The sequence below is a fragment of the Miniopterus natalensis genome, chromosome 20 (genome assembly GCF_054644295.1).
Source record: "Miniopterus natalensis isolate mMinNat1 chromosome 20, mMinNat1.hap1, whole genome shotgun sequence".
Lineage (NCBI taxonomy): Eukaryota > Metazoa > Chordata > Mammalia > Chiroptera > Miniopteridae > Miniopterus > Miniopterus natalensis.
The window spans coordinates 19,329,522-19,344,145 of NC_142100.1; the positions used below are offsets into that span (position 1 = coordinate 19,329,522).

At 41.4% G+C, this 14,624-nt stretch overlaps 1 protein-coding gene across 2 annotated transcripts in view; it reads right to left on the reverse strand.

Annotated features, from left to right (window-relative positions):
- The window catches only part of CORO1C (coronin 1C), a 60,199-nt gene that overhangs the window by 28,133 nt on the left and 17,442 nt on the right, over positions 1–14,624 (reverse strand). Inside the window, exons 1-2 of one of the 2 annotated variants that reach the window (XM_016208743.2) lie at positions 13,997–14,051; positions 12,828–13,027 (exon numbers count right to left, since the gene is read on the reverse strand). In XM_016208743.2, coding sequence (XP_016064229.2) covers positions 12,828–13,027; positions 13,997–14,030 — 234 coding nt within the window. In that variant the 5' untranslated portion in view covers positions 14,031–14,051. Of the gene's footprint in view, positions 1–12,827; positions 13,028–13,996; positions 14,052–14,624 lie in introns of those variants that run through there. The other variant, XM_087828745.1, reaches the window with a different exon arrangement.

Sequence of the window (14,624 nt, forward strand, 5' to 3'; positions counted from 1 at the left end):
AAAAAAGATGAAAATGTGAGAAAACTGACATTTTAAATGCATACCGATCGTTTTACATACAGGATGTTGACAACACTCAGCCACGTATCAACTATCTCCATCTTTTCTTACCCATAAAAAAAATCAATTAAATAAAAAAAAAAGCACAACATAGTTCACCCAATGAGTATACATTATTAAAAGGGTGAAGCTGGACAATTATAAACAGCTGAGAGCTCAAGTACATGGAGACTGAAGGAAACCATACAATAATGGCCTTATATGGTAAAGAGGACACATCATTTCTGAAAGACATTTTGCGCCGAGATCTAAATAAGAATGCATTTCTCATTCATATCCAAGACACATCCTCATTTATCATCCAGTGAATAAACTAAGGAATCCATGTCTATTTGCTCGACTGTGAGGGACCATTCAGAAAGACATCCACTGAAGTCATGGTAACAGCTTACCTGCACCTCTGAGCAGCAAATCTAAATGAATGCTGAGACTGGAAGGAAGATTTATAAGAATTTAATGCCTGCCTTTAAGTGTCTTTCCTCCCCCAACTAAATGGTGATTTATTTTAAGAATTACTCATCAATTTTCCACAGCTTATCTACAGAATAATTTCATTTACTAACAAATCAGTCCCCTCTTTCATTAGGGATGTGTCACCTCAGCTGCATCTCCAGAATAGTACCACTTTTCTAGTATAGAATTGAACATTTAACTGAGAATAGTCACTCAGCCATTTAGACCTGCCACTTTAAACAAGGTTTATTTATTGATTATTTATTAGTCCCAATCACATGCCATAGAGGACCTTTTATTGTACTTCTTTAAGCTAAAATTCCAAATGGTAAGAAATACCATCAAGTCAACTCAAATGGTAAGAATGACCAACACACCAAGGTCCCCAAAAGCTCTTGCCCAGACTCCAATTCAAAATTTGTGGGACATTAGTGAAATAGGTCAGGGCACTAGCTTACCGACATTATCTAAAAGATCCAGTGGCCCGCCAGGGGCCAAGCAACATGAGCCCCAGGGAAAATTCCGCCTTCAGAGTGTGTGTACAGCTGGCACAAGAGAGGTGTGACAGCACAGTTTCCATGTGGCTGGCCCGAGCTGAAGCTGATGGCTTTGACTTGTTCCAGCCAGCAACCCTCACAGTGGCAGAAAACCTCCTATATACCAGCACTATCATTCGCTTTAGGTTTGGGGAAAGTCCTCAAACATTTCAAAGCAGAAAAAACAACAACAACTCAGCAGAGCTCCTGGAGACTGACGCTTCAACTAAACTCACAGTTAGGCAACACTTTCCACCAATGGGCATTTTTTTTAAGGGGGAAAGAGAGTGTAAAATAAAAATGTAAGCATCAGTTAATACATAACTTTATCTAACTGCTCTAAGGAGGAATGTCTGTAATTTTAAATAACTACAAAAACACTCCTCCTTAAGCATACAATATTCAACATAAGTCTCATGAAATATATCTAGTTGTAAGGATATTTGCCATCAATTTCAATGGAAAACCACCACTGCTTCCTCTTACGTGTAACAGTGCGTCTTATTTCTCACACCTTATTTCAAAATAGAATCAATACTTAAGAAGTGTATTCATCCTACATGCTGAAGCCAGTACTACACAATCAACACATTGTAAATACATACTAACAAACACATACATAAATCTCACAGATATGTTTCTGTAAAGAAGTTCCACTCTGGGATGTGGTTTTAAAGGAACTAATGGTGTATTACAAGGTGTACCCACAGATATTACAACGTTATCAAACTCTCAAAATTCAAAGCTAGATGCTTCCAATATGACCTATGTATTATATAAAAGATCATTCAGAATGATTATTTCTTAATATAAGAGTGGCCCTCACATGATAAATTGTTTTTGATCCACACTTTAGCTTTCTTCAGTATTAGGCTGAAGATGCTAACAAACTGGTACTAAGGAAAATCAACCTAATAACTACTGGTTCCTTCAAAATATAACATGTTAAAGTCACACAACACTACCCAGCCAGCTTACGCTAACTAACATGTTTTCATAAAGCTAATAAACTCCCTTGGTGATAAAGGTGACACACATTAATTTTATCAGTCAAATCAAATAATTCCCTTTAAGATGCTCAAGGTATTCCACATACCATTTCTTTCTAGCTTACATTCTGGAGTTCAATCATAAACCCCAAGCCCTTCTAGGGTGCTGAGTCCTGATTGCTTTCTATATGGTCTCCCTTATCTAGTCCAGCACAGGCAGCTTTCCAGTACTTTTCCAACTTCTAATCTACAGTCATCTTATTATCCAGCCATTTTATAATCCATTATTATAATCTGTGCTTACTATCCAGACTGGTTATACCACCCTCTGATGTAAGGGCCTAAACAGCCCTGCCCCAACCTGATGCAAGGAACAAAGTATAAAGATTTTCCAAACTGTTCATCCCCACTTTATATTCATGAAAGTTTTTGTTTTAGGAAAAAATGCCAATGAAAATCATTTTATGTGCCCAAATTTCAAAAACATTATCATACTGTCCCTAAATTAAAAGATCTTTTCAAAGGCATTGATAATAACTCATTACTGGCCTTGAAGTTATAAAGTAAGAATTTCTAAACTCCCAGTAAGGAGAATGGTAAATCAAACATGTGCTCGGAAGCAAAGGAAAAGTTTCCAGCCCAGGCATAAGGGCTCCATTCACACTGTGCAGAGTTCAAAGGAGTCAAAAAGGATGTCTATTGAAGTGGGTTTTCCTTTTTATTCAACTTCCTTTTTTTGGTAACAGTATTATTTATGTGGATACGTGTTCTGTTGAAAACTCTTAAGGCCTTGTTGTCCCACAGGGAGGAGATATAGTGACTGTGGTGGTCAGACAGGGGATAAGTAGCCCAGACGAGACCGGGCTTCTGCAGCAGACCATAAAGACTGATGCACGCAATATATGACTTGTTGACAGGTTGGTCACTGGAAGCAACAGCTCACAGCCCAGGAATAAAACATTCTGAGGAGGTTTTACTTTAAATGAACCAGAAATACCAACCTAAGAGAGAAAGTGCTCTGAAATAAAACACACAGATTGGGTTACCCAGACCTATAAGTGTAAGGTAAGCTAAGCACTAAAGCGGCCAGGGAGGGGCAGTGTGGTTCTGCAGAGACTTCACCTGCCTGTGAGTGAAAAAAGAGTCTTTATGGGCACAGTGAAAATGCCAAGCAAATCATTTTGCCATCAAGGGTCCTCTTTACAATTGGCTTCAGTGTCGAACAGACCATTTTTTAAAACCTGAGGGAAGTTACTCTAAAACTATGGATATTTTATTATCAGGAAGCAAAAAAGTGGAAGAGTTAACATCCTGAATCACACCTAAAGTCACAATAGCGACCAGAGAAGCTATACTTCCTAACTTCCTGGCTTTTATTAATAAAAAATGTATGAAGTGAAAAACCTCATCATTGCAGACAAATAATTTCATATGATACTTCTGGTCTGAGAACAAACAAAAACTAGAAGCCCAAGATGAGGTAGAACCAAGTTAAAATAAAATTCAGCTTCAAAGCAAAAGCTGAAATGCAAAAGATCAATGTAAGTACAAATATAGGAAATTAAAACGAAGCATCCGGTGTCAAATTAGAAAGGGGAGTAACTGGTTACCTCGCCCCTTGCACTGAGCAAATGATACTGGAGATAATCTCCCTGGGACCCTCTGAGAATGATGAAGGGCTGCAGGGCTGCTCCCCCTTCCATTCCCAGCTCTGCACTGGTTTGCCCACAAGCCTCAGAATAAAAATCCACCCTCCTTGAAATGGGGATGAAAGACAGAAAAAAAATTACAACTATTTTAGGTAAAAGCTTTGGGCTCCAGGACCAAGGCAGTTCACATCTTGTGGCGGTTATAAACAAGCAAGAGGACAGGAGTTGAGACCCAATTCAGTAGCCTGTATCATTTACTCAAGACTTAAAGCTCAGCCAGAAAAGAAACCCAAGTCACCACTCCTCTGAGAGTGCCAACACGTGCTCCATCACTTGTCCTCCCAGCTCAGCCTTCCCTGTACTCAACTCAGGTCCCACCCCTAACCAGCACTGATCTTCAACTTGGTACAAACAGAAAATTTGCTACCTATGATTATAAGGTGCTTCTGGACAAATCGGGACTAGAGAAATCTGTCCATAAAACCTGAGTCTATTTTAGAGTAGTCTGTACTCAAGAACCTTTTCTTCACTGCTTTCCCAGACTTGGGCTATCATGGTTATACGCTGAGGGCTTCTGCTAGCAGCACTCGCCTGTGTGCTCAGAACAGACTCGGGCTCCAAATAACCAGGAAAGAGTTAAACGTTCTTTGCACTTGACTCAGTGGCTTCCCTTCACCACACACTCCCAGATCCCACCATTCTCTGAGCCTCTGTGCAGCCAATCAAAGCAAAGGAAGGAAATTATCCTGGCTGGCTGACAGCCCCAGAGCTCTGATGGCCATATATGGTAAAAACCACTGTCAGAGCCCTGTCAAGCCTGCAGGCCGGCTGCTGTGGACATATCAGTGAACTGCAGCAGCTCTAGGAGCTGGCCAAGGAAACGCACAAAGGACAGGCGGCTGCTCATCTCCAGGGGAGGAGGGAGGGGAAGGGAGGGCGAAAGCCGTCATCTGCCAGGGCATAGTCTGAGTCACAGTCACTCACTGTAATCAAAAATAGCCTTAGGGTACATTGTGAGGTTCCTTCTGCCAAGACTTTGTACTCCATTGTTAAGCGAGGTTGAGTAGAGTATCCCCCACCCCACCCCTCCACAGCAAGACTATGGAAAACAGTCACTGGGAGAACATGAAAAGGCCCTTCTGTGGCACTTCATGTGATAATGAGGCTGTGCGAGGTTCACTCGTGTGGCTGGCAGCTCGTGACATAATTTGGAAGTCATTGTTCTGCACCTGGTGCCCTCCCCCTGCATCCTCCAACAGTCCCCAACACACACAAACACACCCCCAGCCTCCCAGCCTTTCAGGGCCCCCATACAATTGACAGTTTAAGGTGCTCAGGGCATTAGACAGTATCTATTTCAGGAGGCAGTGAACAGGCATTCCAGGACACATCAGGACACTGACAATGAATCCCCTGCCCATAACACAAAAGCCACCATGGGCAAAAAAATCCACATCTGTACAAAGGGCTACTTGCATTGCTACCCTTGTCCAAATGGAGTACTGCTATTTGTAGGAATGGAAATTGCCTGTCAGCAGTGTAGAGTAAGGGGGGGAGGAAAGGATGCAGCCAATGCAAATCCAGCAGGTGCTGGTTAAAAGCACCATCAGGGAGACTGCCACTCCTTTTGAACTAGTCCATGAAAAAAGACACCTATCAGCATAGCGCCTGGCACTTAAAGCAGCCCTCAAAAATGTGAACTGCTGCAATTTCATCATTGTCGCTGTTTCTGAACAAGGCATGGTATAGACAAAGTACTTTCCAAACCTAAAGACAATTTTCCAAGCTGACAGAATCAAAGCCCTGACAAGCCAGTGTTTTTGTTATTAAGTCTCTAATCCTAGAGAACGATGTAAAGGATTAAGTGTCAATTAGACGGCAGTTTCTATACCCCCTCATCCTCCCACAAAAAAAATCGAAAGACCCACAGCTCTGGGCAATCACTCAATCTGAGCTTCAATTTCTGCAACTGAAGAACAGAGGTATGACAGCAGTCCTACAATGTGCAAAAACAGACTCCTTTTAGGTAGGGGACCCTCCAAGCATATGATGTCATTTTGGAGTCTCATTTTTAAGACTATGGCACGAAGTCACCGCCTTTTCCTGAAGCTGATACAGAGGAAACATGCAATGTTGTTCCAGTTACAACAATAATCCAAAAAATGTTCAACATTGCTTATTCTGGTTCTCCTCCATAAAATGATCACGGAAAAACACCAATTTTGCACTATTTACAATGAAAGAGAAGGGGGGAAAGAGCCAAGAACTGTGACTTTTCTATCAAAAAGCTAACCGTCAGCCCTCTTAATCCCCCTCCAATTAAATACCCCATTTCTCCAATACTAGCGAAGTCCATCTGAAGTCCCAGAGACCCAGGGATCTGAAGGAGGAATGTGCCCCCCTTATTCTGTGCCCTCCCAGGACAGAGTAGTTCTTCTAATTCACTTCAGTGAGCTGGCTGGGCTCCTCTTCTGTTTCACCGCTAGCTCCTACACACAGGAAAACCTGGATTCCAACAGAATCCCTCTGTGATGTCTTCCTTGACTTCTGAGCCTCAGCTGGAACTCACCTCCCATCGCTGTGTCAGGGCACTTTATGCACACACAGCCCCCATTGGAGAAATCAAGGTCAACTCTTACCAAAGCTTGTTAAGAGCAAGAACCCAACACAGGTCATGGCACAGAGCAGGCTCTCAATTGTCTAATGAATGAGTATGTGAATGAATGTGTGGTTTTTTAAAGTACTATTTCAGATTTCACTAAAACCTTACAATTAGCTCTTTATATATGCTCTGGTACTATTACAGACAATATTTTTAAAAATAATCTTTACATGTAATAAGTTCACTGTAAAGCATTTTGAAAAAAGTACAGGTAAAGCATCTTTACACCCACCATCAATGTTAACTTTCCAGACTGCTTCAAATGTAACTTGAAGTTACGTATAAGATAGTGACTATGACCTTACAACACACTTTTTAGGTTACATGACAGTATCATGGAACATGAGGATCTTGCCATGTAACATAACTTTCTCTTGCTACTGCACAGAATCCCCCAATTATTCATAAGATTTAAGAATGTTATGTATCTATATGTATTTATACATCTACATAGATTTTTTTTTTAAAGTAAGTGAAAAGAGTGCTTAAAACTATGAAATGGCTTTTTAGGTCATTGTGAAGTACTCATTTATTTATGCATTATGTGACTAACATGAATCAAGCACCAGATTCTGAGAATACATTTATGAGTTATAAATTGCTGCTTAACCCTAAAACTCAGCTACTTAAAACAGTAATCACTTATTACCTCAGTTTCTCAGGGTCAGGAGTTCAAAAGCCACACTTATCTGGGTGGTTCTGGCTGTGGGTTCTCATGAGTCAAGGTGTCAGCCAGGGCTGCAGGATCCACTTTCAAGATGGTTCACTCATGTTTGTTAAGTTGGCGTTGGCTGTTGGTGAGAAGTCCTACAGACCCCTTCACAGAGCTGCTTGGAACACGGAGGCCCCAAAAGAGACGAAGTGGAAGTCAATATGCTTTATGACCAAGCCTCAGTCACACTGCACCAACTCCACCATGTCCTGGTGGTTATACAGTCAGCTCTATTCAGCGTGGGAGGGCACCACACAGAGCATGAACACAAGGAGGTAAGGATCACTGGAGGCCATCTGAAAGGCTGTTCCCACAACAGATTGAAGCCAGATTTTGGAGAACCTGTTATCAAGAGCTACCACTCAAACAGCCATCCAGTGTGCATCCTCCATCCAACTGAATGTCAGAGATCAAGAGCACATAATTCTAACCGCCCCCCCTAACTGTTAAGTAATGAAGAAAATAATTATGATACAATGTGATAATGAGGTCTGTGGTACCAGTAGCATAGACAAGAAGCTAAGAGAACCCAAAGAATGATTTCCAGTCCCAGCAAATTAGAGGTAACGTGAATTAGATAGTGACAGTTAGAAGAGACACTCAGAATACTGACTGAAATGAATCAAGATTTCTTCCTTGATAAATATGGCAGAAAAACACTCTAAAGCAGCCCCTGTCAACCCAAGTTCTATGAGGGAAGTAAGTCCTAATGCCCTAAGGCAGCTACTGTAGGTAATGAATTAATTTCTTTCCTATGCATCTAGAAGGCATAGCCATGCCCCATCCTTGAGAGAACTAAGAAATATTCATTGAAGTGATTTTCCGTAGGGCTGAATTTTTTCACAAAACCCTAGTTGAGAAAGAGCACAAAATGAATTGAAAAGATAGTTCACAGACATAAATACAGCAAGATCGCAAATATTCCCAGACACAGTTTCTAAAACAAATGGCAGAAATGTAACTGTACATAAGGTACTATAAAGCTATGCCAAAGGAGCCAGAAGCAGAGAGGAGATAGTGGCCCAAAAGGCTAACAGAGACTTGGCCACACCCATCCCCCTGGGCCCAGAGCAGAGCTGCTCCCCAAGGCAATGAAAGGGAGGCTGAAATCGCCTGCACTGCCATAGGAGTGGGCAGGAGAGGAAGAGAGAGAGTGATTAGGCAAGACAGTAGCCCTGCAATTTGCACCCTCCACCCAAGTGAGTATTATGAAATCAAGAGCAGAGGATTCTAACCAACCCCCCTCGCCCTTATTTGCTGAAGTTAGGGTTTAGTTTCCCTGCTATCTGACGTTTTGATGCATGTGTGCACGTGTACCTAACCACAAACACTGGTGTGTCTGAATGTCCCACATGGTTCACAACTCGGATGAGAATGCTTCAGTCTCACATCACGAGTGTGGCTACTCCACACAGGAGAGGCTTGTTCATGCCCACATGGTAGAGTGCACAAGGGACTGGAACTGGCACAAGGCAGCTTATGCATCTGGGGGGGGGGATCTCTATAGCCAAAACCACAAAGCCAACTTCTGTTCAGCAAGATTGCTATTTTTCTGCCTCTGAAAGACCAAAGAATAAGAAAATGTACTAAGCCACACCTTGAAAAGTGCTGACAGAATGGCATGCCATAGCTTGAAGAAAGCATTACAAAAGAGAACCTGAATGAATCACGTGTGCCAATCTAAATCACCCCACCTCAAGGCTGAGTACTTTCCATACTCCTCTGGCAGTGACCTCTTCAATTCCCACTCTGTAATAAAACCTTCCTAACAAATACCTCATCAGCCATATAGTTAAACATACATTCATTCCTAAGCTTACCTCTTGCTGGGTGTGTTTTTATGTATTTGTCCCTACTACTCACTCCATTTTTAATTTACGTCCTGGAAGACAGAGACCATGAATCTCCCAGAACCTAACCACAAGCCTCATGAGGCTGCAATAATAAACCCTATTTACTACTAACACTAACTAGCTTTGAAGAGAAATTCATGGCAGACAATATTTTTAAATAGGAGCCTTTCTGAAAGTGTCACAATACATCTTAAGATCAATACATGCATATTTAATATTAATATGCACAGAAAGCCCCCACAGCATCACCAAAACCAACCTGCCTGTCTATAGCTTAAAATAAATAAAAAAAGTAGGGGGGAAATATTACCAGAAGTCTGAGATAGTTATTGAAAACAATACCCCTAATTGAAAAATAAAATAAAATAAATAAACATACCCATCTAAAGTTAATGTTTATAGTAATCCCAGATGGCTATCAACACATACTGGAGCCCAATACACAACTAGAGCATCATTTCCTGCGATCTTGATTTCAAGCATCACTTCATATTATATGTGTGAATTTGGTTTTTCTTTACTTTTAAATAAAAGCAGCCCCTTATTATAAAACTATTTCAAAGTTGCTAAAATACTGAAGTTGTAGCAGTCTCTTTTCCAGGGCAGAGCTCTGCATTAGAATTAATGGGTTCCCCATCTACTTGGGGTCCCCACCATATTTATCATTCAAGGCTGCTAAGAGAAGACAAACACCTCAGTACCAGCAATCTTCTGGAGGAAATCAGGAAACTGGCCACAATGAAAACTAGATGCAAATGTTCCTAGAGGGCAGAGATGCTGGCAACGAGGAGACACTCAGTTTGGAGGCGGTCAACAAACTTGAACACGTCTAAATAGTCAGAGACAACAAAAAACTCAGTATTGTATAAAAATCCATAAAAATGTAAAACTTATGACCCTTATTCAAGTATTCATTATTATATCAAAATTATAAGGTAGAAAGGTATCAAGAGGGCAATCAGCAGATAGAAAGGTAGTAGGTTTCAACAATGTGGAACATAGTTCTATTTTCCAGCAGCTAGTGATGCCCAGCTGAGGTAATAACTAGTCAGGGAGACTGGGTCTTAGGAAGAAAAGAAAAGGGAGTGTCACCTGACACTTCAGGGCTTATAGGCTAAGCCCTGCCACCATAGCAGATCCTTCCAAGAGCTGAGAACCATAGGAGAGGCACTTCTGAGATTATCTAGAATTTCCAAGGCAGAAAATCACTTTTATATAACCCCTTCATGTTACAGACAGAGAAATGGAAGAGCAGAAAGACGGAGTGGCATATCCATGTCCCAGTACAAGTTAGTGACTAAGCCAGGAATGAACCCCCCCACTTCAACTCCCCAATTCCTAGACCCATGTTCTTTCCTCTATACCATACTGACCCCAAGGGTGAAATACACACTTTAATACACAAAAATCCACATAGTACATGTAAACCCATAGACTGTAAAAGTCAATAACCCCAAGTATTGACCTTAGTTCCAATGGCTATCACTGGGCTTAGTTTACACCAATGTCACCTCCTTCAAAACTAATATTTAAGGAGCAAAGCCACACAGATAGTATTATAGCCTGGAAATAAAGACCCTTGAGGCTCCTCCAAAAACCAACACTTCATCAAAACATGATTTTTTTTTTTTTAACCCTCACCTGAGGATATATTTACTGATTTTAAAGAAAGAAAGGGAGAGAAAGGCACATCAATGCAAGAGAGAAACATAGATCGGCTGCCTCCCAGATGCGCCCGACCAGGGACTGAACCTGCAACTAGCTAAACCTGTAACCTTCTGGTGCACGGGACAACGCTCCAACCGAGTTACCAGGCCAGGGCCAAATATCATCATTTTTAAAACAATCTATTCTATCCTAATCTCTATACAGCTGGTTAAAGAACAAAATACTAAAATCTATTTATTAAGTGTAGGCCACTTAATGCAAGTGAAAACCAAACTGTAAGATCCAGTTAGCTTAGGTACTGTATACAGGCCTCATAAATATGAAAATCACAGTTCCCATGGTCTGTAAAAGCAAAGGACTCACGGAGCCTTTTGAGGATATGGAACTTGAAGAGAACTGTCTGAATGCAAAGGAAGATTAGTCATTTAAAAGTTTACTCTGGGCTTCTTAATTGGCTTGTTCTATTTCTTCGAAGCAAAAAAAAGTCTTAAATTTATCGCTTAGTCTATAAAAGATGAAATAAAATCTCTTAACTCCCAAACAGATCATGGTACACCAATGCCTTATCTTGGTTGACAAAGCTGAACCGTCTCCTCAACTGGTCACCTTAAAACTCACCACTAAAAAGTCAGGTTTGCCTGGCCGGGTGTGGCTCAGCGGTTGAGCATTCACCTAGGATCCAGATCGCGGTTCAATTCCCAGTCAGGGCACATGCCCAGGTTGTAGGCTCAATACCCAGTCGGGACCGTGCAGGAGGCAGCCAATCAATGACTCTCATCATTGATGCCTCTCTTTCTCCCCTCTCCCTTCCTCTCTCTGAAATCAATAAAGACATATATATATTTTAAAAAAAAAAGGGTCAGGTTTCCTGATGCTCCTTGCTACTGGTGAACAAATAAACTTAAAAGTTGTGGAGACCCACTATAACTGGTATTAAATTCAAACTCCTACTCCAAAATCAGTTATAAGATTGTCATGTATTATTTGCCACTAAAACAGCAATGTTCTCCACAGAAATAAAAGTATTCAAGTAGAAATTTAAGTTTAATGAAAAAATTGTCCTTTAAAATATCAATGACTCTGTCAATAAGAAGATACATTTGAAAACACCTATCAAATGTGTTCCCCAAAGGCATCCATCCCATTTCTATAGTGAAATGGTCCTATTGTGTAATACCACATCAATTCAGTCACTAAAGTAAAAATCAGATGTTAAAATAAAACAAGTTAGTCATAAGCATCTGAGAGGGGGGAAAAAAGTACAAGAGAATTGGAAGTTTTCCCAGTGAGAGCTTTTCCTAAGGAAAAAACACCGAAATGGGAAACAATACTTTGACAGAAAACCACTTTATTGTAAGCATTTTCAGAATCACATGGTCTATAATGATGAGACGGACCCCTCAGAGGCATGGCTCAGACCCAGGGAGACCCACTGTTCTCAGCAGGGTGGAAACAGCTGTAACGTGACCCAGCACCTGCATCCTTACCAGCACTGAGCCTTTATCACTAGAGCTCAGGACTCACCAAAAGCTAACTAGCAAATGACTCTCTCCAGGCTCTCTCTCATCATAGCAACACCCCACCACCGCCACCACCAATTATTTGTGATTCTGAAATTTCCTGTTAAAACAAGTACAGATTTTTATCTACAATATTCGAGACGAGTCAGAAAAATCACGAATCTCCTATCTTCTCCTCAGTACCAGCGACAGCTCCCAGCATGGAGAAGGGAGTACTGGGAACTCCCTGAGGTAGGTCACATGAAGCCCCTTTCTGTAAAGATCCTTTCTTTCTACCACTTGTTAACACTGTTTAGATCCTATGCTGAAACTTACTATTATCCAGGCTTGAAATCTGCATTGTTGGGGACCTTTTCTTGAGCTCTCATCCCACTTATCATTCAAAAAACCAACAAGTCTCAGTCCTCATGACTTCACACAAACAAAGATGATCTTACAAATTTCTGCCCATTTAAAAACAAATGTTTTTAAACTACACAGTTTGTGAAAAGTAGATGACTACTAACCAAATCATAAACCTCCTTGCCTGCCCATGCTCAGAGCATCATTATAATAATCTTTTTCATCCACAGAGAGCACGCCCAGAACAGAGGTCACCATTCTGTTTAATGATTCTCTATTAGAGAAAAACTGATGTGGCTGTAAACTGCAAGGAATGAAATCTCAATTACATCAGAGTCTAATGGTCTGGGGTGTTTAATAGAAAGCAAAGTCAGCTTACTTACCTTGTGCAAAGGGAGCACAAGGAACGCGCCTCCCCCACTCGCTTCTATGATTATGGCAACAAATCTGGGATTAACAGCACAAAAGGAACTATCCCAGGTCACTCGAGAAACCCGGATGTCATCATAACACTGGTCATTTTTCACAGCTTGTCCAAATACATGCCGAAATTTGCTCTGTCGTACCACTCGCCTCATTTTGTCTGTAGAAGAACAAAAATTATGTTAAAATCATGCACGCAACTGAAAATTTTACTTTTACAAATGCAAAGTTCAAGTAGAAAAAACCAGAATGGTATGGCATTTTGTCTCCTCTCCTAAAAAGTAGCCAAAGGGCAAATTCAAAATTTCTTTAGCAGCAGATACCCAGAGAAAACTGGAAAATGCGTCAGGGAAAGAATTACAAAGAAATGAAAAATTCCTAATTCAAGATCCAGAAACTGCTCATCAGTTTTAATTTCAGGAAATGTATCAAGGTAAAGAATGAAGAAAAATTAGCCTTTCAGGATTGGGTGGAAACAGAAAGATAAGTAACTCCAATCCTCCCCTTTTGTAGATAAGAAAACTCCAAAGTTAAGTTATGTGGTAGATTTGAAGCTCAAGAAACCCTACTCCCCCTAAAAGCTATGATATTGTGGCTTTTTCCTCAGTCTGCCAAGGTAATTTTTCAGTCTTAAGCATTTTCCCCAGACATCAGCACTCTGCTGTCTGAGAACTCTGCCCGCTCACAAGTGTTTCCACAAGACCAACTATGTGTAGTGGAGAATTCAAGAAATATAAGCAACCGCCCTTGTCTTCAAGAGCCTTCCAACACAGGCATAATAATCAGAGCAATTCGGAACCAAACTCCTGGTGTTGAGTGCTATCAGGGATCTGACTAAGGCAGCTGATAGGTGAAAAGCCAGGTCTCGGAAAAGAGTAGCAAGGATTTAAATGGAGAGTGATGTGATAAAATGACGTTTAGGGTGACAAGAGCTCTGACAGTGGCATACTAGACATTTTAGACAGGAAGGAGCTAAAAGCAAAGTGCTAGGCTAAGCGCTGTGACAATAAACCAGGCCTGGAAAGGCCTGGAATAACTGTGGCAGTAGCAGTTGGACAGCGGAAAGGCAAACCTCAGGGAGAGGAAAGGGAAACCAGGATGGATTTTCACATCAGAGTTGATCATTCACCTGGAGGAGGGGTAGTATTCCTGGGCTTCCTCATAGGTCATTTAGACTCCAAATTCCACTGGGTTGTCTGATAGACACATGCACTGAAAGCTTCCTGCTTTAAGATCACCAGGCCCCACCTGGTGAGGTTTCCTAGACTGCATCCAATGTAATTATCCTACCTGCTAATGTGCAACATTCTGTTCACATTGGCTAGGATAGAAGGGGCCTGGAGAAAACATAAGTGGAACTGGAATATGGTCAAACCTTGACAACTCAGCTGAAAATCAGTCATCCTGACCCCCATGTACAGAGGAGGGCTAACACCTGTTCACTCATGCCAAATGGGACACATGGTGGGCTGTTGCTAATTCCTTCCCTCTAATTCCCTTTCTCATGGCTCTGGGCCCACTGCTAAATGCAGAGGGCGAGGATTTATTTTTACCAGAGCCTCTTTCTACCCTTCCATGGCATGTGCAAAAGTTGCCTCTCTCCAAACCTGGGGCATGTGGCTGGGCTGAGGCAACAGACCCTTGGCAAGCAGTTGAGAACCCACGTTCCTCCACCCAGCTGTTGCCAGACCTTTCCAGCTCACTACCAGGACCATACATTTAGAGTACTTGGTAGAGGAGATGGCCAATTATTTCCT